Source organism: Carcharhinus amblyrhynchos, chromosome 34 (assembly GCF_965287045.1).
Source record: "Carcharhinus amblyrhynchos chromosome 34, sCarAmb.v2.hapA, whole genome shotgun sequence".
Lineage (NCBI taxonomy): Eukaryota > Metazoa > Chordata > Chondrichthyes > Carcharhiniformes > Carcharhinidae > Carcharhinus > Carcharhinus amblyrhynchos.
The window spans coordinates 903,055-919,726 of NC_137357.1; the positions used below are offsets into that span (position 1 = coordinate 903,055).

Sequence of the window (16,672 nt, forward strand, 5' to 3'; positions counted from 1 at the left end):
AATATGTAACATTTCTATCCGGAAATCTTAGATTAAATGCTTCTGTTGAAAGACTCTATTTGAACTTAAATTCTCTATTTGAACTTAATTACTTTTTGAACATACTTTAGAAACACCATTACATATCTGAGCGATTTTGCTGCCTCCGCCCAGTTTAGAGTGACAGAGTTCGGCGGGACTGTGCCGCTCAGAAATATTTCTTATTTGTTGTACAAATGTAATTTTTTTTTCATGATCATCTTGAGAGTCATTTGAGTGAATGTCTTTACAGGGCCGCGTTTAGAGAAGGGAAGCCCACAGACGTATTTGTTCCATACAGGAAGAAATGATTACTGAGAAGCTAAGCAATTGGTATTGAGTTATACCCTGTGTCATCCCGAAGCAGCTCACTGTCTGCGCAGCCTCAGAACACTCGCTGCGCAGTTGCTAAACCGACAGGAAGCACCTGGCCTTGTGGTCAGGTCTCTGCTCGCATGTTAGTCACTGCTACACTTTAATATTGACAGATTGCAATTGCACAACGGAACTTGTGCCGGGCAGTGCTCTGGGACATGTAAAACTTCAAGTACATTCATGAATTCACCAGCAGCATGTGACAGAATGGCGTCTACAAATAGTTTGCGGGGACTCCAGGAATAGTGTGTCGCTAGCCTTATTAAATTTCACTTGTCTTCAACAAATTTGAAATCAATGGTGTGAGATTAAACGGATTGCCTGGGCTGCATAAATCAATATACTACACATACACCTTTGACACGCTTAGACGCGGAGGGTCCACCATTCAGCTCCATATCTATTATCCCTCAGTGCTTCCCCCGTGAACACAGCAGACCGGGTGCACAAGTTCACTCATAGCATTGAGATGAGAGCAGATAAGATCTTGAGATAATGGGTACAGCTCCTTTATTTCCATAATATCTTTACAGTTTTTGGTCAGTTTCAATGTATTTCAGTTCTCAAAAATGTAACCAATCTATGAAATGATAAACTACAAACACGGTGTGATTTCCATGTGAGTCATTTTGTGACGTTGGCATCCCTGACTTCCTTTATTACTGAGAGGGCGGCTTAAGCACTGTAGTCACTTTGTGATGCGACAAAGTCTTAAGCAGGTACTGGGTGCCATGGAAATTACAGTTTCAGATGTTGATATGTTATCCAGGATGGAGACTTATTACGGGTTGGTTATTTCGGAAGTACTGCGGGTATGGAGTCAGTTTATGGAGGTTGAATGAACAAACATTGGTTGGTCTTTGATATCATTAGCATTCATCTTTCCATTTGGCAGCACCTGTCTGCAAAACATATTTTTCCAGCTAAAATTTCTTACGTCTCACATCTCGAAGAAAAATATTTTGATTATTTCCTGTTTTTTTGATCAGTGTTCAAACACCTTAGTGAAGAATCTTATTTACCTGAGCATTACCTGAAATCCCAACATATCTGCATTAATTCCAATCCCAGAACTCACAGGTTAACACTCAGTGATTGAACCATAGGACCCCTATTTTGCAGCAGAAGCTCATTCAACGTATTGAGTCTGAACTGATTCTCCAAAAGAGCATCTTCTTCGTGCTTTATCCCCGTCACTCCACATTTATTATGTTGCTAAAACCCTAATTGATACATCTTGCGACACTAAGGGACAATTCTTAATCGACCTAACCCGCCCACCTTTGCAATTTTTTTTTGGAATTGTTCAATTCCTTTGTACAAAGGAACGTTCTATGTATCTCTCTGTCATCTACATCCTGACCACAATGTGGAGATGTCGGCGATGGACTGGGGTGAGCTCTGTCAGAAGTCTCACAGCACCAGATAAAAGTCCAACATGTTTATTTCGTATCACGAGCATTCGGAGCGTTGGTCTTTCATCACTCATCTGATGAAGGAGCAGCTCTCTGAAAACTCCTGATACCAAATAAACCTGTTGGACTTTAACCTGGTTTTGTGAGACTTCTTGCAATATCCAATAATTGCAATATCCCAGTATCGACCAGACAATGTTGATGTTTTTGAATAATGCAAATACTTAATGATCTCCTCCTTGTTTTTTTCCCCTATATATATGAAACTCCTTCTACCTCCAAATTCTGTGTCTTAACACTGGGTAAGTTCCTGTCAAAACTTGTCAAGTTACCCTGGTTTCAGCTTATCGATCAGTGTCTTTTGTCTTTTGTCATTCAGTGTCTGAAGTCTGTCTGGGGTCACTCTGTCCTTTCAGATTCAGTGTTACAGACCTGGTTGGGGTTACTGTGTAATTTGAGATTCAGTGTCAGAGGCCGGGCTGTGCTTGAAATGTTATTTGAGATTCAATGTTTCAGGCCTGGCAGAGTTCACTCTGTCCATTGAGATTCAGTGTCATAGGCTTGGCAATATTCACTCTGTCCTTTGCGATACAAGGTCTTAGGGCTGGCAGAGTGCACACTGTCCTTTCAGATTCAGTGTCACAGGCCTGGTTGGATAAACTGTGTCCTTTCAGAAACGGTATCACAGACCTGGCTGTGTTCGAACTGTTATTTGGGATTCAGAGTCACAGGCCTGTGCGGGTTAATTCTGTCCTTGAACTTTCAGTGTCACAGCCCTGGCTGTGTTTGAACTATTATTTGAGATTCAGTGTCACAGGCCGGCCTGGGTTAATTCTGTCCATTAAGTAGAAGTTGTCACAGCCCTGGCTGTGTTCTAAATGTTATTTGGGATTCAGTGTCACAGGACTGTCTGGCTTAATTATGCCCTTTAAGTTTCAGTGTCACAGCCCTGGCTGTGTTTTAATGTTATTTGAGATACTGTGTCACAGGCCTGCCTATGTTAATTCTGTCCTTTAAGTTTCAGTGTCACAGCCCTGGCTGTGTTTGAACTATTATTTGAGATGCAAATCTCATGCCTGGCAGGGTTCAGGCTGTTCTTTGTGATTCACTGTCATAGGCCTTTATTGCTTCACTCTGTCTTTAAATTCAGAGTCACAGACCTGGCTGAATAAACTGTGTCCTCTCAGATTCAGTGCTACAGGGCTGGTTCTGTTCAATCTGTCATTTCAGATTCAGTGTCACAGGTCTGGCTGTACTCACACTGTCTTTTAAGATTCAGTGTCACAGACCTGGCTGGATTCAGTATGTCCTTTGAGATTCAACATCACGGGCCTGTGTGGGTTCACTGTCTCCTGTATGTTTGAGTGTCACAGGCCTGGCTGGGTTCACTCTGTCCTTTGACAATCACTGTCACATGCCTGGCTCGGTCCACTGTGTCATTTGAGGTTCAGTGTCACAGGCTGGTCTGGAGATGGAGAGAGTGTGGTGGCTTACTGAGTGCATTGAGACAGCATCACTCCCTGATGGAGAGTCAGGTGGCTGAGTGCACTGAGACAGCATCACCAGCAGATATAGTGTGACGTGGATCACTGAGTGCAGTGAGATAACATCAACAGCGGATGAAGTGAGTGAGGGGTAACTGAGTGCAGTGAGATAGCATCAACAGCAAATGGAGAGAGGGGTAAATGAGTGCATTGAGTCAGCATCACCAGTAGATGGAGACAGTGAGTATTCTAACTGATTGTGGACAGAGGGACATCAGGAGATGGAGACAGTGAGGGGGTAACTGAGAGGACATGGACAGATTGCTGTCATGTGGTAAATAATAAGGATGTTTGTGGAATGTGGCAGGTCACAGGCTGGGAGTTGAAACTGGGTAAACAGAAGGATAGCAGCAGGATGTGTGAGGTCACAGATTGGTGAAGTGTAGCAGTAAATGAGGATGTAGGGTAGATTTTGGAGGACACAGACAATGTGGTGAAATGTAGGGATGACTAAGGATAGCAGAAGGCCTTAGTACAAAGAAAGATTGTTGATTTGTAGATAGCAGTGATGATCATAACAGTGTTTGCGGGACACAGAGAGATGTGTGAGAAGTAGAAAGAGTGAGGATAACAGTTGGATGTGAGAGGACACAGGTAGATTGGTGAGACATAGTTAGCAGTATAAATAATAGCAGGGTTTGGGGTGCCAGACAGATTGCTGAAATGTAGTAAATAATGATGATTATCATCAAATTTGGGAGGAAACAGAGAGATGGGAGGAAGGCAATAGCAGTGAGAGTGACAACAGGAATTGGCAGGACGCAGGCAGAATGTAATAATCTTGTAATGAGTGAGGATAGAGCTAGGATTCTGGAAGACAGGCAGTTTCCGGTAACGTAACAAAGAATCAGGATAACAGGAGGAATTGTCAGGATTGCAAATGTTGGGGATATATCCAGGATTTCTGTGGACACTGACTGATTGGATATCAGTAAGCTTTACTGATTGGATATCAGTAAGCAGTGAGGATATCAGTTAGCTTTTGGAGGATAGGGATCCGTGTTAAAATGTAGTAAACAATGTGGACAACAGCAGATTTCAGGGGGGATGCAGACAGAATGGTGAAATGTAGTAAACAGAGTGGATAACTGTAGTTTTGAGGGGAATCAGGCATCTGTAGATCCAGGATGGATGGGGCTGGAGGGGGAGGCAGGGATCATTGGCTGATCTGCTGTGGTCTTGTCCGTGGCCGGCTCGATCTGATCTGTGCAGCCCAACACACTGGAGAATGTTTGATAGGAAATGAAGATTAGTAATCTAACTAATGTGTCAACTTTTTCAGAGGGTCACACACGGTATTCTAACAAACTGAACTGGATTACACTGAATGGGAAGCCATGTAATGTAACCCTCACAGACTTCATGAATGAAGTACATTTTTTTAAGAGGGGTGGGGTGGTGGGTGCGGTGGTGGGGAAATTAGATACAAACTCCAGCCTGGTTGTTCCTTTAAACAGGAGCTGATATCTGTCTGTGTGTATGTGTGCCTGTGTCCCTGGGCACAGTTCCAGAGAGTTGAAAATACTGCATCTCTCTCTCTCTCCCCCTCTCTGCAGAGCTGCTGCTTAAAGACACATTGACAACATTTATCTGACGGAAACATCTCTCTCATTCTCTTCCTCTCCACCCCCAATGAGTGCTTCTACTCTCAAAATAGTCTAATCTCTTTTCTTTCGCAGCTCTGATCTGTGGTGATTCATTAACCATTAAACACAGGGCACACACATTCAGACACCGAGACAGACAACAACAGAGGTTGTTTTGGAAATCAGAAATTAAATTGTAAATGCAACAACAAATAAATTGCAAAAAAATTGTTTGCAAGCTGAAGCATATTACGAACTTTGCACGAATCAGCAAAAGATGCAAACCTGTAACCGATGGAGTTCGGGATGAACAAATTGTTTAATCCACGTTCAGGCCTGGTCTCTCCCTGCCTGGGCAAGGCTGCGAGTTACTTTAAACCCATCTTCCCTCAGCTCCCAGTCTGGGTGATGTGAAGGAAGAGCCTTGGGATAAACTGTTTGCCTGCTGCTCAATAACCCACCCAACTACCCTCTCTCTCTCTCTCTCACACACACACACACACACACACACACACACACACACACACACACACACACACACACACACACACACACACACACACACACACACACACACACACACACACACACACAAAACTATCCCCCTCAAACACACACAACACCAACCGCCGCCACCACCCGCCCCCCCCCCGGCCTCAAACACACACAAAATCACCTCCATCAAACTCAAACAAAACCATCCCTCCCCAAACCCTCTCTGAGACAGATTGTTGGACTGGGCCATGCCTGGAGTTGGTGGGTTCAGGTGAGGTGTAGGAGATGTGGTTGGATGGAGGTTGATTGGGGATGTGTGGGCAGTTTGTCTGACTCAGTGAGTTTATGAAAAGGCTGGGGATCCATTGCCCTGTCTCTCTACAGGTGGATTGGTAACTATCAGGGTAACTCTGCCTTTGTGAATGTGTGTGTGTGTGTGTGTGTGTGTGTGCGTGTGTGTGTGTGTGTGCTTGCACTGATATCTGAAACCCCCTTTACCCAGCACATAGCCCCAGGTCCTGGGTCTCTCTCCCTCGATGGTACTCATGATGTGGAGATGCCGGCGTTGGACTGGGGTAAACACAGTAAGAAGTCTCACAACACCAGGTTAAAGTCCAACAGATTTATTTGTAAACCCACAAGTTTTCGCGGTTTCCCCCTTCATCGTGTGAGTGGAGAGTTCTGATCTCAGACAGAGCATATAACAGCGCACACAGTTTACAGAATACTGATTAGAATGCGAGTCTTTACAGCTAATCTGCTATTCTGCTCTTAAAACTCTCTCTCTCTCTCTGTCTTTCCCTGCCTGAAATTAAATTGTCACAATTCACATTGGTGTTTTCCTTCACATTTTATTGAAAGATGAAATATAGATAGGAATGTCTGGGGACAGAGAGAGGGTTGGGGTGCCAGGATTGGTAAGAACATTGGAGAGAGAGAGAGAGACAGGGAAATTCTATACCCCCCATCCAAATATAAATTCCCGGGAAAGAGAGAGAGGGAGTCAAATAGAGTCACACAGCACAGGAACGGGCCACTGAGCCCACCAGGTCGATGCTGGCCATCAAATCCCAATCTATCCTGCTCCCATTCCCCAGCACTTGCTGCAGAGCCGACGATGCCTCAGCGATTAAAGTGCTTGAATTTACCTGACCCCGTTTCAACTTTTTTTTCCTTCGAAACACTTTGTGGCCCGTCAGCAAGATTTTGTTTAAAAAAAAAGTGTCCTCACAGTTTCAGTGCGGGCAAAGGCCACAGGCCCAGTGTGTACACAGGAAGATCCCGCAGCAGCAGCAGCAAAGTGAACCGAGATCAGATGGGACACAGTCCCTCCCATCACACCCTCACACTCTCATCTGCTGTGAGCTTCCTCCCCCACTCACTACCCTGACTCTGTGTGTGTGTGTGTATGTGTGTGTGTGTGTGTATGTGTGTGTGTGTGTGTGTGTGTGTCTGTGAGTGTGTGTGTGTGTGTGTGTGTGTCTGTGTGTGTGTGTGTGTTTGGGTGAGTGTGTGTTTGTGTGTGTGTGGGTGAATGTGTGAGTGTGTGTGTGTGTGTGTGTGTGAGTGAGTGAGTGTGTGAGTGTGTGTGTGTGTGTGAGAGAGAGAGAGTGTGTGTGTGCGTGTGAGTGTGTGTGTGTGTGTGTGAGTGTGTGTGTGTGTGTGTGTGTGTGTGTGTGTGTGTGTGTGTGTGTGCGCGCGCGCGTGTCTTCCCAAGTTTACAGAAAGTGTTGAACTTCCTCTTAAAACGAAACCAAACCATTTTAAATACAAAATCCCTGCGGTGCACAGCAAGATCCCAGAATTTTATGTCTGTTGTTTCAAACCTTTTTTTTAATTTGTTAAATCTTTATACAGAGAGAGAGTGAGGCAGAGAGGGGCTGAGACAGTGAAATTCACTCCCTCCCCCCCCGGCACCCTCAGAATTGAATCATAACATGTAGGGCAGCTCGGTGACACAGTGGATTAGCGCTGCTGCCTCACAGCTCCAGGGACCCGGTTTCCATTCCTGGCTTGGGGCACTGTGATCCTGTGTCTCTTCCCAATCCCTCGCTGCAACCCACCCACCTCACATCATACCATCTTTTCCTGCTTTCCCCTGTCTCTCCCTCCCTTTTTTCCCCTCCCCTTCCCCGTCTGTCTTTCTCTCCCACCTTCCCTACCTGTCTTTCTCTTTCTCTCTCCCCCACTTCACGTGTTTGTCTTTCTCTCATCCTTTTCCTCCCTCCCTGTCTTGTTTTTTTCTCTCGCCCTCCCTCCATCTTTCACTGATGTCTCTGTCTCCCACTCCCTGAACCTTCCTCTGTCTTTCTCTCTCTCTCTCGCCCCCCCTCCCCCATCGCAGCCATTCCCAAAGTAACACACACACTCTCGCCTGCTGTGAGTCCCCTTCCCTACTCTTTACCCCGTGTGTGTCAGTCTGTCTGTATGTGACATCCCAAATTTCCATAAATTCTTGAACTTCCTCTTAAAACTAAGCCAAACTTTTTTTTAACAACATTCCTGTAATGCACAGCAAGCTCCCACAAGGTGCAGTCAGCTGGGTTGAGGTAGAAGGTCCTGGTCACCCCATGCAGAACAACACACAGTTTACAGAATACTGATCAGAATGCTAGTCTTTGCAGCTAACCTGCTATTCAAGTCTTAAAGATGCAGACAATGTGAGTGGAGATAGCATTAGCATAGGGTAAAGAGATGTGTGATAAATCACCTCTTCCCAGGTATGGTCAATCACCTCTTTCAGCATGACAGGTATGTAAACATATTTCCCTTGTGTACCGGCTGTTTTGACTCATTTTTTCTCGTGTAGAAGAGATACGACCCTGTTACCCAACGCACTGAGATGTGATCCCATTCCCGATTGGAACTTGGATATCATAGAATCCATTCCATATAACCCTGCACAACAGGAGGAAACCATTTAGCCCATCGAGTTTCTACTGACAACAATCTCACTTCGGCCTTATCCCCGTGACCCCACATATTTAACCCACTAATCAGTCTAACCCACACATCCCGGGACACTGAGAGGCAATTTAACATGGTCAATGCATCTTACCCGCAAATCTGCAGACTGTGGTAGGAAACCGGGGTAACCACAGGTAACACATGCAGACACGGGGTGAAACTAAGGATCCACACAGACAGTAACCCAAGCCGGGCATGCAACGCTGGTCCCTGGAGCTGTGAGGGAGCAGTGCTTACCACTGTGCTAACTTACCGGCTAATATGTTTGAAATAACTGAATCTGGCATGATTGTGTCAGGTTGTTTCTAGAGATGTGAATATAGAGGCACTTTTGTTGTGTGTGCCCAGCATCTGCAGCTGAGAGTCCATCTCTGCATGTTCTCAATGATCTTTGACAATTTGTATTTTGCCTGGAAAGCGAGCCAGCATTTATTTCCTCTCGCCAAGACATTTCCTCCAAAAAAGTGTGTTTTTTTCTGTTTTTTTTTTAATGCTTCACGGTGTTTTTTTACTTTCCCGTTGAAGTTTTTTTTTCTTTTTCTATTTCCTTGCAGGGGTTCCATAACATGATAGATTCTGAGTAGAACAGTCACTTCGAATGCCTGCCTGGGTTCGGTACTAAGGGACAATTTAACGTAGTCAGTGTAAGTTTTTGTTTAAAGTTTATTTATTACTCAGAAGAAAGGCTTAAACTAACAATAAGTTTGTAGTGAAATTCCACAAATCGCCACAGTGTGGCGCCGGTTCAGGTCAATGAACCGAACCATCATGTCTTTCAGAATGTGGAACGAAAGCGGGGTATACGGGGGAAACCCATGCAGACACGGTGAGAACCTGCGGACTGCACACAGAAAATGATACAAGCCAGGAATAGAACCAAGCCCCTGGAGCTGTGAGGCACTACTTCTAACCGCGTCATCGTGCCGCCCCATTTTTTACATCTCGGCCAGCACATTCTAACAGTGAGATACACCCTTCTCTCTTGCCCAGGAGCAGGATATGCCTTCCCTTCGTTACTGTTCATGATGTAGCACACCAAGTTATCCACACCACTGATGTATGCCCACATACCCCAAGATGCATTTCATACCTTAGCACCACCTCTGATGTTACGTATGCAGCAACTCTTCCCTCCCCCTGATGTACCTGCGATGTTGTCTCTCCATTCAGCAGTTTGCCTGGAATAGGTCGTCCAATCCTCCCCAATTGGGGCGGCACGATGGCACAGTGGTTAGCATTGCTGTTTACAGCGCCAGGGACCCGGGTTCGATTCCAGGCTTGGGACAATGTCTGTTTGGAGTCTGCACTTTCTTAGCTTGTCTGCATGGAATTTCTCCGAGTGTTCTGATTTCCTTCCATACTGGGAAAGACGGGCTGGTTAGGTGCTTTGGTCATTCTAATTCTATTCTGGAGTGTAAAAGAAGAGGCGCAGGAGTGGGGTGTCTGGGGGATTAACACAGTAACTCCATTGCAGTGTTATTTTTTGCCGATTCCTGGCGCTAATTAATAAACCTTATGAAACGCAGCAATATCACAACAGACAAAGCACGTGTAATATCGGCCCAGTTCCTTGCTGCAGATGTTACATCAGACTGTTTTCCTGCAACATCAACTTCACCAGACTATAATTGGCCATATCCAATAGTGCACCACCAATTATCAGCCATGCCACAATAATAAATGTTAATCCATTCTCCTGATGCACCTGGTATCACTTCAAATTCCCGACACCACGGAATTTATTCGATCAAAACGTCAAAACTGAGGAACTTCATATGTTTTTTCTGCTGTTTCTGGTTACCTGACATTCATACTTCACTTCCTGAAGCTATTTTCTACTTATTTTATGCCCAATTGGAGACTATCAAATCATAGCATCTTCTAATAAGAATGGGGCCTCACTATGCCTGAGAAAATTAAAATCAGCCTCGAGCCAACCATCACAACAGCAGAACATACTGATCATTACATTTAATGCAACATTTCCAATTGTTTTGATTCCGTTACGCCCGTCAATGAATTACAGATTAAAGGGATTTTTCAAGGTATTCTTCAACTGATCTCTGAATTTTGTCTGTGTCACTGCATAAATGCAAGTATTTGTGCAACAACTCAGAAGCTGCATCATGAATCCCAATTCCTGCACAAACCAATGGAGATACATGTATTCATATCCCAAATAATCCATCCGGTTCCATATCGTAAATAGCATAATCACCGACCATAATATAATGAAATTGGCTGAAATAACAAACAGTAAAATGATTGATTTCCTTCGAACTTCCATCTCTGGGTCTTTGGAGCTCTCCCCACTGTTGTGAGCCCGGAGTCTTCTGCGGGCTCTGCTGGACAGGACAATGTGTCTGACGGTGAAAAGATTAAGCAGCAAAATCAGGACAAAAGGGACTGCCGGGGTTAAAATATAATGAAGAAACTCAATTGTTCCCCAGACCAAAGAAGCCATATCCTTGATGCGTACCCAACAAAACCAAGGTTGGTTTCCCCCCCAATATTCGTCTGTGAGCATAAAATACCAGGAAATGTTTTTTAAGCAACTCAATGTTGTCACTGTCCCTAAAACAAAAGTCGCTGTTTTCTCAGTGCAATATTTTGTTTTTAGCTCTTTGCAGCAAATCGCTATAAATCGATCGACAGTGAAAGTGACAGTGAACCAGACAGAACAGTCGGTGGCTGCAAAAAGAAAGACGGCGTGAATGTTGCATGTGGGGATGGACAACAGGAATTGAAATTGCTCCTTAAAAACGATGGGAATATGCCTCAATATGAGGTCGAATATAACAACCATTAGATCCGCTGCTGCCATGGCGATAAGGTAGCGTGTCACACATTTAGAAAGACCACATTTTCCTCGAGACAGGACCACAATTGTCAGTAAATTGACTGTGGGGAAGTGAAAGAAACTCGGTTACTCACAATGAGGCTCAAAGTAAAATTACGACATTAATTGAGTACTAATTGCATTGTCAAATGTGTTGATGTAGGGCATTGCAGTTGATGCATTCTAACTGGATTTCAGGAAGGATTTTGGCAAGATCCCGCACGGGAATCTGATCAATAAGTTAAAAATACATGGTTAGAAGGGCACGCGACATACTAGAAAGGAATATGCAGGAGTGAGAAGATCATATTTGAAGCTGGTTCTTGTACTGGAAACTTGCGTGCATTGGTGTAAAATAATGATTTGTGTGGGCTATTTGCTGTTTGTAGTGAACGTTAATCATGTTCACCTTAACAGTGAAGGTATGAACTTGAAATTCACAGAAGGTATGCAAATTTATAATGGGGACAATCGTGAGGAAGATTACAGAATCATACCGACGGGTTGGGCAAGTTGATAAACCAGTGGCAACTTTAATTTAAACTTGGCACGTCCGAACAGACACATTTTTGCATTCCAACAAGGCAAGAGAATGTACAATGAATGGCAGAATGCAGGAAGTACAAAGAGCCAAATGAAAGGTGTGGTGTATGTAGGAAGATACACAACGCTGTGGCACAGGTTGTTCAGAGGGCGCCTAATTTATTAGCCATGGAAGAGAGATTTAGTGGAAGGAGGTATGACTGGGCTATCTAAAATAAGCATTAGTCCACAAATGGAGAATGGTGTGCAGTTCTATTCGCCATGCTGGACGGAGCATGTGATTGCATTCCAGAGGGCGCAGTAGCGATTTTCTAGGAGATTCCTTGTGTTAATTCGTTTCAGATGTGAACAGAGAATGGTTCGGATAGGATTTTTATCCTTCCATTAAAGTAGGTTGAGCAGATACTTCACTGAACATCGCGAGAGGCAAAACAATTGTAGATCAGAAGGAAATGCCACCCCAAGTAGAGGGGTCAATCACCAGGGGCATAGATTAAAGAATGAAGCAGGATTCCTTTAATGTCGTGTGTTTGATGTGAAGCGTTTTCACCAGAAAGACAGTGGGAATCTGGAACCCGCTGCCTATGTGGGTGGCAGAGGTGGAAACATTCAGACCGTGTATGAAGAATTTAGATGGGCTCTTCAAGCAGCACATCAACCAAGTCTGTGGGGGGAAAAAAAGTGAGAATTGAGATTGCAATATACAGTTGGCTAATGGCTGGCAGAGGGACAATGGGCTGAGAAGCCACTTTGTGTTCTAATATCCTATGATCCGAATAATTGACCGGGAGTCAAGATATATCAGCAAGATCTTGGATAACAGAAGACATGCGTGAGTAAGTACACGGACAACAACCTTTTCAAGAACTCTGATATGTTGTTGCCAAGTTTGCGAGTGGTTAACGTAGGAGTGTCCTCGAACAACCAAGGATGGATGTAAAAAGAAAACACGGATATCTTCAAGCGACAGATGAGGCAAGCAAGGAAATGGCACAGTTCAGAGATCTTACAGTGTTGGACATGAACAGCTATGGTCATGGGACACATAATAGGTTGGATGATATTTTGGACGCCAGATTGGCACTGAGATTCTGACAAAGTGATGCATCCTCAGCACACTTTCAGAGATGTTACGGCAGGCTTTCTGACGGTGGGTGAATGCATTGTTTTTAGAACATACGAAAAATAAAATTGAAGGAGCTGAACGTTTTGCAGAATATACATGTTTGTTCTCTCAAATTATTCCAGGGAACAGGAATTATTCAGTTAAATGGACAAATTGGTGAAGGTGGGAATGTTATCTCGCCGCAGGGAAGAGAAGCAGAGCGTTTTGTAAAGGGTTTAACGTCACGTTGTGTTTATATATACACAATACAATGTTGATTTTACCAAATGCTATTAAGCGAAATTGATGATTGAGATGATCTGGGATTTAAACTCAGTTCAGTATCAAAGGGGAGACCTCAGCTCCTGCTCTGCGACAGGACTGGAATCAGTGAGCATGAAAGCACAGATTGTGAGGATAACTGAAGACAATGGATACAGTGTTCCCAAATTCTAACCCTAAACCTACCCCTAACCCAATAATTCAACATATTGTTAAAGGCGAATCTGTGGATTCTGGAATCTGAAACAGAAACAGAAAATGCTGGGAAATCTCAGCAAGTCTGGCAGAGTCTGTGGGGAGAGAATAGATCCAACATTCCGAGCCTGGGTGATCCATCGGCAGGAAATACACAAACACTGTAGTTCAACATTGTTAATAGAAATAATAAATGCTTATAACTACTTACTTGGCACACCAATGATCGCGAGAAATGGATAGTATCCAGCTTGAATAACTTTAAGGATGCATTCGAGCCGCCATAACGGTGACATGTTTTCGTAAAAACTGAAAAGAGCGTAAAGAGCCAGGGATAAAGATCTATCCGATGCTGTAACATTCCAGGCTGTTATATTCAGATTCTCATCCATTTTGTTTAACTTCCCAATCAGTTTTTCTCAGATTCTGATCCGCTGTTGAACCATTCAATCGATTGTTCTCAGATCCTCACCCGATGTTGTAAAATGCGAGCCTGTTGCTCTCAGATTCTGAACTATCCCTCATTCTTTGAACTATTAATAGACGTGACAATCTCTCCAGAGGCACAGCTGGGTTCTCGGGAGAATGGCATTAATTACAGTTACTGAACAAACTGGTTTGGTTATCCCCTTACAATCTATTTTGTACCAACATAAACAAGTGGTGGATAACATAGGATTGCTGAGGGAAAGGATATAGGAAATATTATATTCACTGGCAAACTGGACCAATGTGAATTTATACAGTTTTTTTAAAGGATGTGAGTGTTTGTTTTTAATGGAGAGGTTAAAGGTTATGGAACTTGTGAATTCAGCCTGTGGGTCAAATGTTGCTGATAAAGCTCGAGAGGCCACAAATAAATGCAACAAGATTTTGTGTTTGTAAAGGAAATGTAATAAATGGAAATCATCACAAATATGTGAATGGAAAATTATTTGATGAACTTAGTCAGGTCATTGCTGTAGTACCTGACATGGATGACAGGGAAATAGATGTTCATGTTCTGTGTCTGGGCTTCGCCAAATTGTGCAATCAAGAGCAACATAAAATAATTGTCACGGAATCTACAATGTATCGATTCCCAGGCACTGTCCGTGAAGATGTGATTTTGACAAAAAAAAGGGAAGATCAGAGGAATGGGGAAGACCCCTTTTTCTTATGACATCAGCATTGCTTAAATGATAAACAGTGAGCAGTTGGAGCTGTGCATCAAGAAAAACTAAAGGAAAAATAAGTTACATTGGAGATAAGGGGAGATACATGGTAAAAATATATCAGATTAATATATTTGTGATGACTTATTAGGTTTCTGAAAGACAGAGGAATTAAGGGTTATGCGGAGAGAGAGGGAAAGTGGAACTGATCCACTTCAGATCAGCCATGATCTTATTGAATGGCGGGGCAGGCTCGAAGGGCTAGATGGCCGACTCCTGCTCCTTTTTCTTATGTTCTTAAGTCCTTGTGTCTCAGCTGGAATGGTGCTCCTTATTCGAAACACGAATATATTGGAATAGTATTTATTTATTAATCACATGTAAGGCTTACATTACACTGCAATTAAGTCACTGTGAATTTTCCCTATGTACTCGGTATATGTCGATCGTGAATACTTCCTTCCAGCTGTGAGATATGATATACAGGAAAGAAGCAATGCGCTTCATTAAACTCTCTTAATTTATTCCACCATTGCTGATGTCAGTCAGGACCGATATTTGAGAGGAAGATCCGACACAAACTGCGATATTGACGCTATCAATTGACATGGCTGGTTTTAATATTTGACTTTGGTGCCTTTTCCCAAGGTCCTACAATCACTGTCAATTGCCATGATGGACGCCATCTCAAACGTGGTGTCACCACTTCGCTATTTCTATCGGTATATTCGGCATTCGTAAATGTTTGGAGCATTAACGTCTTTGACGTCTTTTGTGGCTGACTCGCCACACAGGAGGTCACATGTCTGCAAAAGTCTTCCATCCACTGGCCATACCTGATAGTCCTAAGTTGTCTCTATATAATAATTCCCACTAAAAGTCCAAGTCCTTCCGTTGTTAGAGTTCTGAATTTATGATTGATTTCCATTTGGCACAGATCCATGGCGAGCCAGCAGATGAGAACAAAAAACAAAATTAAATTCTCGATCGCTATGTGTGGCCAATTTTCCATAGCTATTGTGTTTGGTGTCGGGAATATACACGTCATAAAACAGCAGTTTGGTCTTAAGTCCCAGTTTCATGTTATCCTGCACGCGTGTTCGAGTTGTTCGAAGATTTTGGCTACTTTCCCTATAGATGTTTCGAGCTCTTCTTCAAGGGTACTGCTGTCTTTCACCCCGAACCCAATTTATTTCCATTGGCTAACGTCTTCTAGTGGATTTACATTTGGATTAATCATTGGCACAAACACCATAAGAAAACTGGCCTCATCATTCGTGATTTAGTTCCAAGTCTATTCGGGAAGAATCAGTCCAAGTGTACCAGAGAGGGACTCTGTGAGCCATTTTCGTAGAAAGTTTCCATTGTCCCTAAATTAATTTCCCTAAAGTAATTCCTAAACAATAGATAAGGGTCATGGGTGGAGGGGGGACTAGTAATGTTAAAATGGCGGCGCGGGCTCGTTGGGCCGAAAGGTCTGTTTCCCGGGCTGTTTTTGTTCTTTGTTCTTTGTTTCATTCGTGTAACCGTCAAGTCTCCTCTTAAACGTAGTTATTCGTGTAACCGTCAAGTTTCCTCTTAAACGTAGTTATCCTACAGCCTCCACTGACCATACATTCAAGAACCTACCCTCTCCCCCTCCCCCGTGTAAAGAAATTACCTGTTACATTTCCTTCAAACAGTCACCATTTTGCCTTCAACTTCGGTACCCTAATAATTGACGCTTTTCTTTCCCCCTGGAAAGCGACTTCGACTGTCCATTTTATCCACGACTCTCTTAATTTTGCGAAGTTCTATCAGATACCCAATTCTCCAAAGTTCAAGTGAAATCGAACAATCTCTGCACAAACTCTCCTCACAGCTAATACCTTCCGAAGCAGATAACTGTTGAAATGTTTTCTGTACCCTATCCAAACCCATCACATCCTTCCGTGGCCAAACAGAACTGTACTCTGTGTTCTATATCAGATTAAAGTTCAAGCTAGCTGCAAAATTCTTATACTCCAGACACCGACAGATAAAGGCAGGCATGACACGTATTTTCTTGGCCAAGTGCTCTTCTAATGCTGCCACTTTCAGGAAACTGTTGGCTTGCAGTCCTGGATTAATCTGTTAATGTTTCTCTGAGTTCTGCCATTTCGAACTTTGAAAATG

General features: G+C 43.5%; 2 protein-coding genes across 2 annotated transcripts in view; one reads left to right on the top strand and one right to left on the bottom strand.

Moving 5' to 3' along the window:
- LOC145361221 (scavenger receptor cysteine-rich domain-containing protein DMBT1-like) overlaps positions 1 to 16,672 on the top strand; it is a 445,694-nt gene that overhangs the window by 383,780 nt on the left and 45,242 nt on the right. The gene's annotated exons all lie outside the window — the stretch shown is intronic.
- Positions 10,421 to 13,660, bottom strand: LOC145361202 (putative G-protein coupled receptor 139). Its single transcript, XM_080216841.1, has 2 exons — positions 13,576 to 13,660; positions 10,421 to 11,301 (listed from the first exon to the last, which is right to left on the bottom strand). Exons 1-2 carry the CDS (start codon positions 13,658 to 13,660, stop codon positions 10,421 to 10,423), a joined length of 966 nt encoding a protein of 321 aa, XP_080072967.1.

Bases quoted from the DNA above. Each gene is read 5' to 3' on its own strand.
- LOC145361202 (XM_080216841.1), bottom strand. From the start codon at position 13,660: ATGTCACCGTTATGGCGGCTCGAATGCATCCTTAAAGTTATTCAAGCT. The intron at 11,302-13,575 runs GTAAGTAGTTAT...ACTTCCCCACAG, and splicing joins CGCGATCATTGGTGTGCCAA to TCAATTTACTGACAATTGTG.